The sequence below is a fragment of the Amphiprion ocellaris genome, chromosome 2 (assembly GCF_022539595.1).
Source record: "Amphiprion ocellaris isolate individual 3 ecotype Okinawa chromosome 2, ASM2253959v1, whole genome shotgun sequence".
Taxonomy (NCBI): domain Eukaryota; kingdom Metazoa; phylum Chordata; class Actinopteri; family Pomacentridae; genus Amphiprion; species Amphiprion ocellaris.
This window is the reverse complement of record NC_072767.1, coordinates 41,076,856-41,092,561: the sequence shown is the minus strand read 5'-3', so window position 1 is coordinate 41,092,561 and position 15,706 is coordinate 41,076,856. Positions and strand designations below refer to the sequence as shown.

At 39.9% G+C, this 15,706-nt stretch overlaps 1 protein-coding gene across 2 annotated transcripts in view; it reads left to right on the top strand.

Annotated features, from left to right (window-relative positions):
* The first annotated feature begins 239 nt into the window (after positions 1-239).
* The window catches only part of slc44a5b (solute carrier family 44 member 5b), a 41,720-nt gene continuing 26,253 nt past the window's right edge, over positions 240-15,706 (top strand). The window contains exons 1-2 of one of the 2 annotated variants that reach the window (XM_055018458.1): positions 240-1,632; positions 15,159-15,207. In XM_055018458.1, coding sequence (XP_054874433.1) covers positions 1,596-1,632; positions 15,159-15,207 — 86 coding nt within the window. In that variant the 5' untranslated portion in view covers positions 240-1,595. The remainder of the gene's footprint in view (positions 1,633-15,158; positions 15,208-15,706) is intronic. The other variant, XM_055018452.1, reaches the window with a different exon arrangement.

Here is a 15,706-nt window from a genome sequence, read left to right as displayed (position 1 = left end):
TTTATTTTGTTTGAGCTATTTTATTATAGGCTCTTTTTATTTTATCTTATGGCTTCTGCAGCTCGATAGATCCACAAGTGGGATGTTTGCCATCATAATAAATAATTTTACCCTAAACAGACACAAAGACACACATGCAATGTCACAGGAATCCCAGCTGAGGTCAGTGTTTCTCCACCGGTCCACTCAGCCTGGACAGAGATGTCAGAGCCTAAAAATACTGGCTGCAGAACTGGCTGTATTATTAATCAGCATAAAGAAGCAGCCTGGGCTGTTTCTGCAGGAACAAAGCAGTCAACCAGCTCCTCTGTTGAGCTCAATCCTGCTGCTATCAGATGTCTAAATGAATAACATGTGTGTTTAAAATTGCATCCTAACACAGGCAGACGAGACAGTGATCAGCAGAGATGGCGGCAGCAGCAGCTCCGGCGGTGAGAAAGGTATGTCTGCAGAGCCAGAGGGCTGCAGGGAGAGGGCTGTTTGTTTTATAGTGTTACAAACATTTATATTTATGCAGGTCAGGGGGTCATAGAGCTATTTTACCTTTGTGTGTTTGTGTATTTAACTTTTATTTTTTTATTTAATGGTATTGTATGAAAAAATTATAAATATATATCTGCCTCCAGAGTAGTGTACTGCCTCTTTCCAACCTTTCAGATTGTGCTGTGTGAGATCTCCATACCACAAAGACATTATTACATTATTATTTTACCTGGTAATTACACAATTTGTCCAAATGCAAGTTTAGGAATTAATTCCAGGCTTCTCCGTGGAACACGTAGAACCACCACAGCTTTATTAGCAACTTCATCAAACGATTACCAACAATTTCCCGGCACTCACAGAATACTTCACTTCCGTGTATCGTACACACCTCCTTCAGAATAAAAGCATGACTTGAAACAAAATGAGTAAAGATGTATAAATTTCATGTTGCTTAACACAAGTCCCAGCAACCCAGTAATGATATTGTAATAAGTGCTATTTGGGTGAATCAAACCTTTAAAATCTTAGGTAGGATATGAAGTAGTACTTTGTGTGGAATGTGGTCCTGAAAGTGCAGCGTCTGGCTCTTTGGTCAAACTTACTGGGGCCAAAATGAAAGTGGAATACTCCTTGAAAAAAATCTTTTAAATTCTAAGAATATTTTGAGTGAAATCATCCTTTAAAACTGTAAGTTCCGCATTTAAACCGTAACTTGTGTACTTTAGTGATCATCTATTGTAACTTAAAAAATGTTGTAAATGTGCGACCGGAAGTTTGCAGCCCTCTCCCCGCAGCCCTCTCCCCGCAGCCCTCTCCCCGCAGCCCTCGATTCTGCAGACATTCCCTTCTTCTCACGGCGGCTGCAGCGGCTCTGCGGCCCCTTTAAGGCCGTGTCGGAATAATTAATGACGTCGCGCTGTAAACACGACTGACGCTCAGCTGCGTGGCCGAAGCATCCTCAGACCGACGATCCCCGAGTACCCTCCAGGTTCCCGTGTTTATTTCACGACGGCGCTGCTGGGAGGCATTAAAAATACACGGGGTTCGCCTGGACTCTCATATGCGGTCTCCAGAACCAAGGCGACGGTGCATCGGTTCTGCCCACTGCCATGGCTAGAAAGACGGACATCCCCTCCTCTTACTACGGTGAGTCGGTCCTTCTTTGTTGTGAAACGCCAGGAATATTTTCCCTTCTTTGTACTGTTATGACAACAACACATAACGACGTATTTCTGTACACTGAATGACAGTTTAGCCCCTTTTTGTGTTTTATCGGCTCCGTTAGCGAGCTAGCTTGCTAACTATTGGGGGCTCTTTAACGGTTAAATACGCAGCAGCGGGTGGAAATATTTTTAACGCTTATTTTGAAGAAGTACACGGACGTTTATCGAAAGTTTCTTAACAAAACCTCAAAAATCAGCCGTCTTAGCGTTAATCAGCCAAGGTGACATATTTTTCGCCTCGTGTTGTTTACCTGGTGGAAAAGTGCCCACAATAGGAGTGTAGCTGCACTTTCCTTCGTCTTTGTTGTGAACGCCGATTTATTTGTCCTCCGAAAACTGCTGATGACAACAGGACACGGCTCCAGATGTGTTAAAACTGCAGGTAACTATCGATTAATCAAGCTATAGATCGTTTAAAATCTCAGTAAATCACTAAGAAATGTTGTCTGAATGCCCAAGAAGCTGCCATCACGTTGCTTTGAGTCAACACAAAGCCCAGAGTTGCTCAGATTATTGTCGTATCAGAGCAGCTAAGGTGATCACACAAGAGCAACCCAGGCAATGGAGGAACATTTGCATTTTTAATTAACCTGTCGTAGATAATTACACATGATTATATATTTTATACATCATCATCATTAACGCTTAACCAACAATACAGTGATTCGGTGACACATTTTCAACATTTAAACTAATGAAAAGTTGATCCAGCATTCATTTTTAACCAAAAATCAACCTTTTATGACCATTAGTCAGTGCTGAATGAATAGTTTTTGCCTCATGGGTTCACAATATCAAAAGAACAGCTTGATCCATCTACTAATCAATTAACCATTTGGCAATAGCTAATCATTGAATTACATTATTCCGATTTATCCTCAATGATGCTCTTTGCTCTTATTTAAATGAACTTGACAAGATAGTTTACCAGCCGTTAATGCAAATTTTCAACTTTGAGATGCTGCAAGGACATTTTGGGATTTTTGTTCGAACCTCTCTTAGATGATTGCATTTCAATCCTTAAATTAAGAGTCAAACCACAGTTGAATGTTTATCCAGACACATATTTTCAACACATGTTTTAACCCCCCCCCCCAAATAAATCAGTGTTGAATGAACAGCTCCTGCTACGTGGGTCTCCACTACCAATATATCTGCCATAATATTGTTTGATCATGAATGAGTCAGTAAACCATTTAGTGTTATCTTATCATTTAATTACAACAATAGCACTTCTTGCTGTGATTTAAAGGGACTTTAACGGGATAGTTTACGTTATTAATCCAGATTCCTTACCTTAAACAGTCTTAGATTGATTATACATGATTATGTATTTCAACTATCAATTTAAGAATGAAAGCACAATTCAGTGTTGATTCCGTAACATATTTTTAGCAATTCAAGTATTTAAAGGTTGATTTTGACCAAAAATCTACCTTTTTTCCACCATAAATCAATGTTGAATGTCAGAGTAGCTACCATAATTTTGTTTTGACATCAACTAATCGATTTACTCTTTGGTGTTAACTAATCAATCATAATAATTTTATTTATCCTGAATGACACTGTGTGTTTAAAATATTTAAAGGTAGATCCATCATTGATTTTTCACCAAAAAAAATCAACCTTCTTTGACCATTAATCAATGTTGAATGAACAACTTCTGCTTCATGGGTCCACACAAACAACAAAGCTGGCAGGGTTTAATTGATCATCAACTAATTGGTTAACCATCTGGTGCTAATTAATCATTTAATTACTTACTTGTGATTATATATTTCAACCATTAAACTAAGAATGATGCCACAATTCAATGTAGATTAACATTTTCAACACTGAAACTATTTAAAGGTTGATCTAGCATAGCTTTTAACCAAAATAAACCTTTTTTGGGCACAAAACAATGTTGAATTAACAACTGGGTGCATACTATCAGAATAGCTTTATATTAGCTTTATATATGCTTTGTATTGTTAACCAGGTGGAGACTCACAATAGGAGTAGCTAACAATTAGTCTTACATCCACTTTTGTCCATCTTACTTTACATTATAGGTGTTGAGGTTAGAAATGCAGGTTAAACGTGCTGTCCTTTGTTTAACAGATTTAATAAGGATTTATTGTCTCCATGTGGCGTTTTCTCTGCTCCAGGCATGTGGTGGATATTTTTAATCCATGTGCAAATTTTCTGTCCATTAGCCTGCCTTAGTAATCATGTTGTTTATCAAAGCAATATAATCCCTTGTCAACACCAGATGCCACACAGACAGCAGTGTCTTTCTTCTGAAACAAAGAGAGACTCACACTGGCGATTTTTACCAGACTGATCGCCTTAATTCTTCTCCAGCTAATAATAATTGGTTCTATATTTAGGAATCTTCCAGTTAGCAAGTCAAAAGAGAAATATTTTGTGTTTCTTTCACAATTTGACCTTTTTGTCTTTAGCTACTATATAGATACCTTGCTAATGTAATCCACCCTAAGTGATCTACCCAAATTCTTTAAAAAACATTACTTATAACTGATGCTACAAAGAAAATATGTCATTTGATTTCATTTTCATGTAATTTTATTTAACTTTAATCAAACAATACAATGATCCACTACGTGATATTTGCTAAAATGCAAAAAACCCTAAGTTGTACAGTGCCTATTAAAAATATTCACCCTACTTAGAAGTTTTCCCCTTTTATTGCTTTTCAACATTTAAATATGGTCAATTGAATTTAATTTGCAAGGCTGATTGAGATCTGTCCACACAAGCTCAATGTTGTATTTGCAGTCAAAGGTGAATCTTCAAAATACCGACTTGAAGGAGGTGAATACTTATGCAGTTTATATTTTTTATTAAAATGAATAACCTTGTAGAAATATGTCTTTACTTGGACTGGAAAGAATCTTTTTTTGTGTGTGAATTCTTGCCTAATTTAAACTGACAGTCATTCAGTGTTGAAAACCAATAAAAGGACAAGGCTTCCAAGGAGTGAATACTCTTCATAGGCGTTCTATACCAATCCATCATTTTTCATGTTACGTTTGTCAGTGTCAGCAGTCTTTCACATCATTCTCAGGTACAAATGCGTCGTACCGTCTCTGTTCTGATTAGTAATTATGCTCTCAGTAACTGTCGAGTAGATACAGTAGACACAGTAGCTGCACTGTCTCAGAGTAATGCAGCCATTGTCAAGTCTGCTCCTGACAGCTGTGGATGGGGAAAGCTACCGTGTCTTCCTGTTCTTCCCCACATCCGACCCAGTTTGTCCCTCAGACCTCATGACTCCAGCATTCTGCCAATCAAGAATGCAACCTGTCAGCTGTAACCGATGTTCACTGCTCTCTGCAGACGTGCAGCTCACCATTGGGAACGTCAAACCTCATCACTCCCTGTTTGCGAGTTCAAGCTGGCACTTTACAGTGTACCATGGATCTGGCATTGGAAATTACATGTGAAGTGTTGTAAGTAAACAGCTTAGTGCACATTTGGAGTGAAACACAAGGGGGAGAACAAGTGTGTCATTGTTAGTGTATGGTTTATTTCGATAGAACCATCAGCTAATGTGCACCATACTTATGTTCTGTTGCATTAGCTCAAGCGCTGCTCTCTGGAGAATTAGAGAATATATTGAGGCAGTTTAATTAAGGAACATAATTTTGCTCTAACAGCCTTGCTAGCGGAGCATGGGATGGAGTTATGGTGCCTCCCAGTGTTTAGGTCAGCTGCTTTATGTTGTTGGCTCCCTGCTGCGTTTGTTCCGTCAGCTGGCTTGGTAAAAGGGTAACATGGAGTCTCACAACTGAACAGAAAACCGCAACATAAATTTTAGGTCGGAACGATACACCCCATAACGCCGTCGTGTTAAATTGGAAAGTAATACTTCCCACACTGCATTTGTTTTAAATGTGGATTACATGTGGAGTGTCTGATAAAAAGAAATAAAACCTGCATTTCTGTCTTTCTAGCTGTGTTTACTGGTTGGTTTGTCTTTTTCCAGGAGTGGATAATGTTATTCAATCTATCATTTCCAGTTCAACAGAAGTAGAAAAAGCAGAGGCATCAATTTTTTAATGAACAGCAGCCACAAGGAATGTTTTATGGAGGAATTGCCAGTGATCTCACTTCTTTTTTCAGCAGGAAGCCCACTTACTCTCTTGAAAGTATACCTTTCTAGTAAATGTAGGAAATCATCAGTGGGTAAAGAATTGGCATCTAGCCAAAAACCCTACTGTCCTATTCATCCCATTCAATTTTTCTCCACTTGGTCAACATCCAGATTCAAGTGTACTCCTCAGGCTAGTATATTATATAATGTTTCTAAGTATGCAGCAAGTGTTCAGTGGGCTTATACTGTACTGCTGAAATGTTCAGCCAGCCAGAAAAGTAGAAACGTAGCTTCATAATCATTCTGTGACAGGTTTGTCAGTAACAATGTAGATACGAGTTCCATTCACCACAGGAAGTGTTGAGTCGGGCACACTGTTAATTAACAAATTTCTCGCATGGGCAGCTTCCCTAAACGCTGCATTTTTATACAGAGCCGATGCAGAGCCTTGACAGAAAGCTTGAGCAATGGTTTAGAATCAAAACATTCACTGCCTCTTCCTGTGAAAATGCAGTCAGAGAAGGTTGTGGCTGAATGGCCCATTTTGCACCCAAGACTAAGTGCTATTGTAGTCTCTTTAAGTGTCACTGTCCTCTGCAAATACCTGCTTCAAATAGAGACCGATGCTCACTCTGTCGTGCTCCTGCACATTTATTAGTTTTTGTGGCATTTCTGCTCATTATTTTTAACAAGGTTATGTTCTATTAATTTCATGTGCCTTCTCTCAAGAGATAGCCGTGTCAGTGCTCGGAAGTTTGAAGTATATTATTCACACTAATGATAGGGTGAGTCAGTAAATAATTTCAGAGATTCACTACTGCACAGCACTGGATGGTTATTTGTTCAAGTCTGCGAAAATGGGACATTTAGCTGTAGAGAGACTCTCTTGGCGACAGCAAGGAGACTTTAAATTTCCAATTTGCAGTACAAATACAGCCAGTGTTTGTTTATGACTGAAAGGCTAAGTGACACAGTGACAGTGATTTACGAAACACCACCCAAAGATGCACTGGAGTGTAAGTGAGAGGAGAGGCAGCTACATTCATGCCAGACACGTAAATTTTGAGGGTGTTGGGTGCAGAGTCAGACTTGAAATCATTTTTGATGTGTCCTATGTGCCAACTAATGCAGCTAGCTTTATTGAGACTGTCGTTACAAACATGCTTTTCAGTACAGGTGAGGGTCTTGTGTTGCACCGTAAATGTTTGCTTGATTATGTGATTTTAATGGTTTTCCTGGCTTTGTTACTGATCTGAGTGTGCATGCTGCTGAGAAGCTAATGTGAAGAGGATACCCTGTTAGTGTAGCCAGGCAGTGATATTAATATTTACTAAATCAAGATGTTAGCTCTCCCTTAGGGTGCAGAAGCAAGTATTACTCCTTCCTAAAGCAGAGTATGACATGATTTTAATTAATATGATTTGCCTTACTAGTGACATGAGTATTTCTTGTGCACTTGCAGCAACCAGAGAATCAAAATTAGTGATGTACTATCTACTCGTGTAATTATATATCTTAAGTAGCTAACATTTTTTTAATTCAGTGATTTATCTGCAACTTACGTTCACAATTAATAGATTATTCGGAAAAAAAATCCCTTGCAAACTCTCAAATTGCTGTATTTGTTGGTTCATCAGCCCAAAACTAAAAAACATCATGAACTGCCAGATATGGCACAGAAATGCAGCAAATTGTCACACTTGAGAAGCTAAAAACTTGCATAAGAAATGACTTAAAACAACTGACCAATTATCAATCAAGGTTGTTTCCGCTGACTAATTGATTAATCGACTAGTCATCACAGCTGCAGTTGGTACCGGAACGACTTTGAGTTTTATTTGTATGAAATGTTACTTCCCTGTGACCTTCAGCTGTTAGCCAGCTGTTTGTCATCATAAAAATCAAATAAAATATACAGCTGATAAAGAAAATTTAAAAAATAAAAAAAATTGTCCAAAATCCTTCCTTCTGTGCTACTATGAATCTTGGCTCCCAGTTCCATCCTGCATCACATAAAACCAGTTAAACTTTGATGTGTAAAGTCAGTTGAGGATTTCCGCACAGGAAAATAATCTTCATCTTAGTCATTTAGTTATTACAGAGTCCTCAAATCAAATTTTGCTAAGACATGCAAGTAAGCCTGCCTACAGGGTGAGATTTTGTACAGTAACCTGTTTCCAGCACAGATTAGCTTGTACATACTTTTGTGATATTAATGGAGTGATCTGCCTCATTTTGAGTTGGTTTTGAAAGATACCAACACTGATTTTGAAACTATATGTGACTAAAGACAAACTGTAAAAGAAAAAAGCGCCCAAGTGGCATCTCTTGCTTTGATTGCTCAATATGAAACTCTTAATGTAAATGTGAATGACATATGAGTTGAGAGTGTTTTTCCACCTCGATTTACTGCATATTTGGATATCAAGTCCTATCCTCTCATGTTTAAGTCTTTATAAATCCTGGCCAAAGCCACTTGAGCCTGCTACTGATCTAGAATAGCAGTAGCAAGTCTCATTTCACAGAAACACAGGGCTGCCGCTGACATGCCTGGAGGCTTGCGCACAAGTAACCAAGGTCACAAAGCCTCAGCCACAATAAGGCTACTTCTCTCCTTGGAGCAGCAGGCCTAGCTGTCAGCATCTGACACTCAGATGCTAACTCATCTCCTGGGGGTTGAATCCCAACCTGGATCCTACTATTCTCTCTATCTGAAGGGATGTCAGCTCACTCCATGTCTTTGCTTTCCTCAGAAAATATGCACAATAAGTACTGCTCCTGCACTAATAGGAGTTAGTGGACTACTGAGTCAGATATGCCAAGTACACAGTCTGCAACCATCTGCTAATAGTTGAGAGGATCACAAGGGACTCAGCTAAGTAAACCTAAACCAGAGATGCAAGAAAGATGTTTCTGGATGCAGACGGGCGATAGACGGAGAAAAGGCGAGTGATGGTGCTATATGGACAGTGTATGTGTGTTTTCTCTCATTTTTAACACTTGGTGGGGGAAGCAGCATTTGGAGCATTAAATCCTTTGATTGTTTTACAGATGGACTATTTTTCTTTCCCAGGGAATTTTGAAAGACTTGTATGAAGATGCTGTCCCCAATTCATCTGTCCTCTCCCATGACCCCGTGTGACCCCCATGGGTGTATGCTTGTCTTATTCAACTGGGAAACCTTGACAGCGATCCTCTTGCTTTCCAGACTATCCTGGGATCTCTCCCCAATCTCTTATCCTATCAAAGCTGTTCAATCCTTTATACTTATGGCAGGGATCCACCTAAGCAGCTTTGTTACTAGTATGCCATGCGGCGAACCACATTGATGTTGCAGGAGAAACCTGAATACAGCTAATTTTAAATACAGGCGAGAAGAAAACACAAAGCCCCAAAAGCCATATTACTGATGCTGCTTTCCTCTATGGATTGGCAGAAGCCAGTGCTTTTATCAAATATGAATGAATATACTGTACACAGCATTCAGACTTACAGACTTTTGCCTACCCTGCTGTGCAACATCATTATGCGGAATTTTTAAACTTTCTCCCTCTTTATTTATTTGTAGTTGGATCTAAAGCTCTTGTGAGCTCAACAAAGCTTTGACAGAAGTGCAGTCTCACAGCACTTCACTCTCCCCAGGTCTTGGAAATGTTTATGAATACATGGAGTGACAACAACAACAAAAAAGTCCTTTCCAAATGGCCCCTCTGACCCGACCCATGTAGAGCACCTGCAGTGTTCGAGCTGTTTGCCTGACCACGGTATGAAAGAGGCCTGTGTTGGACAGTGGAGCCAGGGGACACTGGTGCCTGTGTCTGCCTGCGTTGATGTGTCTACATACTGGATATGTTTATGGAGACGAGCTGGGAAACTCTGGGAAGGGGGCTGTGGAAATGTGGAGAAGTTGTACTCTGGAGAGTGTGGTGTAAAGTACTGTACTGTATGTTGGATACTCCTACCCATTTTATATTTAGCAACCCTGTGCTTTATGTACTTGAGTTTGATTTTAAGGTGTGCCACAGACTGATGCCATTTCAATCAATTGATACAGACGTGGTTCAGTAAATGTCCACATAACCTCTCAATAGACTACTAAAGTGAACCATAGAGGATAAGAGTGCAATTTAGTCTCCTTCTAAATTGTGAAATACAAGGCGATGAACTGCTTCCGTGACACTCTCCTGAAGCTTTATCACTCCAGGGTGGGCTGTTCCGTCTGGCTCTTTTCCAGCACTGCCAATCTGAAGTTGATTTTCTGCCATCAATCTTAGCACAGACTTCAGAATCAGGAATTATGGACTTTAAAGTGAGTGGTGTTCAATGTCTTTTATTCTTCTTTGCGAGTTATTATTAGATTGCTTTTAATAGTAGGAAGTTTTCTAATCATTTTTGTGTGTCACAGATGTTTACAATGTAAGCCTCACCCCTGCAAATTGATCCATAGATCCTGTTGCTATGGAAGACTTGCCACAAATGCAAATGGGACTGGGGAGAGAAGATTAGTGCCAAAGCCGTTGTCTGATCCTGATGTCTAATTCTTCACCCTATACGACCTTATTGCCTCAGAGCTTTTGATTGTTGTGTTATGCTTATATCTGTCAGCCATAGCAGGACACGGTAGCATTATCCAACACTATGTCAATAGAGGAGATGATCTAACAGCAACTCTAGCCATCCTAGTGTAGCATGCCTGCCAGGCTTTTTCCGAATGTTTTTGACTACAAACCCTCATTCAGCCTGACTACAGCCAGCAGCACACATTAAGTCCACCAGTCTCATCTCCTGCACTGGCAGACTGCAGTGCAGTCTAAACAGCCGTAGTCTAATGCAGTCTGCCGGTGGCCCGGCATCACTCATTATTTTCACCATTCTCTCTTAACCCTTCACTGAAATCTGTTTTGTAGGTCAGAGGAAAGTACAACAGCCTGGTGGAGGTAGTGAGGCTCATGTAGTGAGTAAGAACACCAGCTACAGCTAAATTTAGCTTTGGTGAATAAGCACATACTCCATCACCTGAATGTTGCTGTGTTGGAATGAAGAGGTTTGAAATCCTCCACAATATTTTGTCACACAGTACAGTGAAGTTATTCAGGTGCATGCTTACATAATCATGTGTTTTTGAATTCCCTCTGTCACACGGTATCGACAGTCTTGTATCCTGGATTTTGACCAGTGCAATGATTACCCTTTTTTTTTATGCCAGTTGGCCGCCTGGTCGTCTTACTGGCATATTGACTGTTCCCACAGCTCGAAGCAGTAAGGTGATGGAAACACTACAGCCATGACTCTAAAAAAACCTGTGCCCCCTGACTTTCACTGCACCACAATCTGTCCTCTCACCACTGACTCTCTGATCTCAGTGTGATTCAGCTTTGGCTCACCATGTGGACCAACCTGTTTTCACAACAATAGTACCCACTCTGTTGAGACCAACGTGTGTTCTGGATATTTACACCTCAGGAGTCACCAGTGAAATGAGTTTTTAAAATCTTTGTATAATCAGCTTGCACTGGGCCCAGTCTAGTAGCTATAGCTACACGCCATGCTAACCCCCAGCAGTTGTACTTCTAATTAGCTCTGATGTCACTTAATGTGATCAGCCTCCTGGCCATGAAGCCGTAGCAACAACCACTGAGATACAAAACTATTGGAGGCGACTTTAGGCAAACCACAGAGGAGTAGTTTAGTTCTGTCAGTATGTCATGAAGAGCTGCTGACTTTAAAAGAGCCAGATTGCAGGCTGAAGAGTGTCGATTGATCTTAATTTTCTGTTTGACTCACTTTGGGTTTCTGGTGATTGATGGCCAGTAAGCAGCATGATTCATTGTCTCTCAGTGTGTGAAACGACAGAAAGAAGCTTATCAGTGACTGTCTCAACTTTCACAGTATACCTATTGTGTGTATGACGCATACTTTGCATTTCTGTTTGAGCTCTGTTGACAGCATTGTAGACTACTTAGTTAAAATACAGAGAAGCGTCTTCCTCTATTCAAGGCCAGTGCTCTGCAAATACTGCAGTGAGCACCTGGTCTTATGACATTGTGTCCTTGGCAGAGAAATTCACACGCTTAACCCAGAACATCTCCCATTTTTAGAACTAAAACACAACTCAAGTGAGTGACTTTTACTGACAGCCAAACAGATGGCTCTAAACTAAGATTTTTAACAGCAAGAACAAAAGAAAAAGATGCATTTAGATTCTAATGTCCAATAACAGAAAGGTTAACAGCTCACACTGCATCTAAGACAAAGAAGCTGAAGTGTTCATAATCACACCCACACTGCTTCTAAGGAATGTCCTAATGATTCAGTAGTTGCACGTAGTCCTGTGTGATCATGAGTCTAGCCAGTCGATGGAGGCTGAGCTGTAACCTTTGGCCTTTTTCTTACTCCTCTTAAATGTGCACTTTATCACAATGAACAGAAAAAGAAATCTGACAACACAAGTACATTTCTGGTCTTGTGCTTTTTTTCTGCTACTGACAGTGCAGTTTAAGGACACTTTTTGGATTGTCAGTGAGCAGAATTTTTGCTCACTTGCAGCAATCACATCATTTTGCTGTTGGTCCAGAGATTTGGCATTTCTGTCTATCAGACTGCCACAGTGCTGTAGTAGAAGGAGACATGTTGTAGGAAACGGGTGAAGGGCTTATGAACCTGATTTTACAGGTAATGCTGAGGCTTTTCAGTACTTTGTCTTTTCAAGGTAGTACATACAGTGCAGAACTTTGAGCTCATTGTCATGCTGAAGAATGTGTTTGGGACGGATCCAACACCGCCCTGATGACATTACTTGATGGATAAGAATCTAAATTTCATTGTACACTTGCAATGACAAAAAGCTTGTCATCTTAAATGTACAAAGTGCCTGAAACCTTTACACAGCTCTGAACTGTGTGTGTAAGTCAAAAATGAATTTTTGTATTGTCTATTGGATGAAATAGCAATGCCTGGTCCAGTCGGTGCAAATGCGCTACTCCGGTGAGCCTACTGGGCATGCAGTCCTGCAGTGAATATGATCAATTTCAATCCTCAAGGGGGAGATATAAGCTAGGTAAAGCTAAGCAGACTACGTCCAAGTCAGCAGTAGTAAACAAACATGACATCCATGGAGGAAAGTGTGCTGCTGTGTTACTGCACTCAGTGCGCGAAAGAAAGCAAAAAGCAAACATCAGATATCTTGCTGAATTGCTCACAGAGGAAGGCAGCGAATTCCAGTCTGAATTTAAATTTTACAAAGTACCTGGAGCTTCGTAGAGCTGGTTAACATGATTATTTTCACAGAAGTGACCTCAAGCAATGACAGTTTACTTGACAGTTAACTATCGTGTTATTTCATATTATAGTGACCTTACCTGCAATGCCCAGACTGCAGATGGCACATTAACATAATACTTTCTCTGGTGGCACACAGTAGAAAGCTACACTGTGTGAAACACACTGTCCATGTGTATAGCCTTAGATTGGTATTAAAGCTGCTTTGGGGGAAATCTCCAAAGTTCAGAAAAAAATGAATTTGAAAATATACCACCCTCCTCCCATGCTAACAACACAAGCACATGTTTTTAAACATAAAAAGACAGTCAAGCTAAAAGTCAGCATTCATTCATGGCTTCACTCAGAATTCAAACCTCAATCTCTCTTGTGAAAGTCCACAGTCTAACCCACAGCATCCTGTTTTCACTGCTGATTTTGTTGCCATTTATATGATGATCTCTGATCAGTGAAAAATCCCTGTGATTGGCTGAAATCTCCCATCAAAGGCAAAATTTTCAAGAAGCTGAAAACTGAGCCAAGAGGAGTTGCAGTTTAGCTTAGTTTCATCCTAGAACCACTTGAATTACAGTATGGTTAGTAGAAGTTCGTGTGACCTTTTTGCCCAGTGATGCCCAAAAAAGTAACATCACAGCATCATGCTTTTTTAAATCAATCCAGCAATGTATTTTGTGTAGTAAAACAAAAACAATAATGAATAATAGTGTATGTTGTAAGTTTTACATTTGACAAGTGAATCTCTTAACTGTAAATGCTCAGTTCACTGTTTTAGTTTCAGGCAGGCAGGAGCACAGTTGTAGTTTATTTCACAAAATGGAGTATCCATTTTCTATGGTAATGTGTGAAAAACGTCATGTTTTTTTTTTTCCACAACGCAACAAAACCTTAAGTGTGATGCAACTGTTTTCATCCCCGCTGTTTTCTGTGTACAAGAGAAAGTAGTAGGAAGAGGGAAGAGGACGGCGGTTTGATTTATTATTCCATCGATGCTAAATGTTGTTAACCAATCACTTAACTGTTGCGTGAGACATTACAGTATTGATACTTAATGAACATGAACAGAGGAATTTATTTCTCTGTCTACACATAGAACTCCACCATGAAGCACTCTGATTCACATCTGCATAACCATGAGCTGCTTTGCAGAGTTTCTGTTTTATCGTAACGAAAGATTACAATCCATTTTTTTTTGTAATTACAACCTTTTTTTTTGTTTTCTTTTTTCCTTTGGAGGCTTAAGCTAGGCCATTTACAGATAATACTTGCTACTGAGATTAATTTGTTGATTTTGTTGGATTTGGTGGTTAAAAAATCAAAATATGTCATGCTTATTTCAGCTGTTTTGTTTGTACATTCAGAACAGGCACACCATATTTGCATGTGCGTAGTGCAGTGTACTCATTTCTCACACTTTTAGAAGCAAGACTGGCTTGTTCATCTCTCGACAGGATCAGTTTGGGACATGGACAGATGGGAGATAGGCCCACTCATGCTGCCCCAAAGTCTGCCCCAGCTGCTTGGAGATATTACGCTTTGTGTGCGCTGATTAATAGCTCCTCAGCAACACGTCATACTTAGTTTCAACCAGTTGCAGAAACAACTTGGGGACCAAAGAAGCAGCCGATGATAGAATGCTTGGTCTCTCTCGTACCAACAAGTGCACACAGTCAGAGATAGTTCCTTGGGTGACTGATGGTGTTTGCAACTATTTACTACTCTGCTGGGTCAAATAGGGAATCCTCACTGTGACCCAGATAAGCTGTTAAAGTAATCTATTACATTTCCGTTTTGGCTTTAACAGCTCTTGTTTAGTATGGTGCTTCTTTAGGAAAATAGTACTGTGAAAAGGCCTACTTAGTTTGCCTGGACAGCAGCTTAACTTGTGACACTTTACTTGTATGTGGTGTAATGAGATGTTTCTCATGGCCACAGTCTAGCTTGTTTCAAATAATTAGTGCAGTTTCCTGTTGCTGTACTTCTATGCTCTGTATATGTACTCTGTGTTGAATTTGAACTCTTTCTTTTGACTGTTTCTTGTCAACTAATATATCCATACTCTTTTTGTCTTACAGGTGAACCACGCAAGTTTGACCCAAACTTCAGTGGGCCTGTTCAGAACAGGTACTCAACACCTGCACCTCTTGCATGTCAAATAACTTCACAAAACACATTTGAAATACATTTTAGCATCACTCACAGTTCATACCAAAAAGAAAATGATTTTTTATTCTCCTGCCTTGTATTAGAGTGGAAGCAGAAATCTCTCTGTTTTTGTAGAAATATGTTTTGTAATTTGTGTGAACTGACCTCCCAAACATCTGACTCTTACATGTCTATTGATTTTGCCCATTGTATAATCTTTTTGGCACTACCCCTGTCTGGGTGGTGACAGATTGATTATTTGTCACACTACATTAATAAAGATTGAGGTTTGAGCGCCGGCAGCCCTCTCCACTCCACCACGCAGATCAATGGCCATAAGTCAAACTGGTGGCTGCAGTTAACCCAATGACACACACGTTGCTAGCCAGATACAGTGAACGGATTTAGCCCACGCTAGGAAAGTCAGAAGAATCAATACTTCGGTATCAAGTCAATGCCAAAATGCTGAAAACAAGAC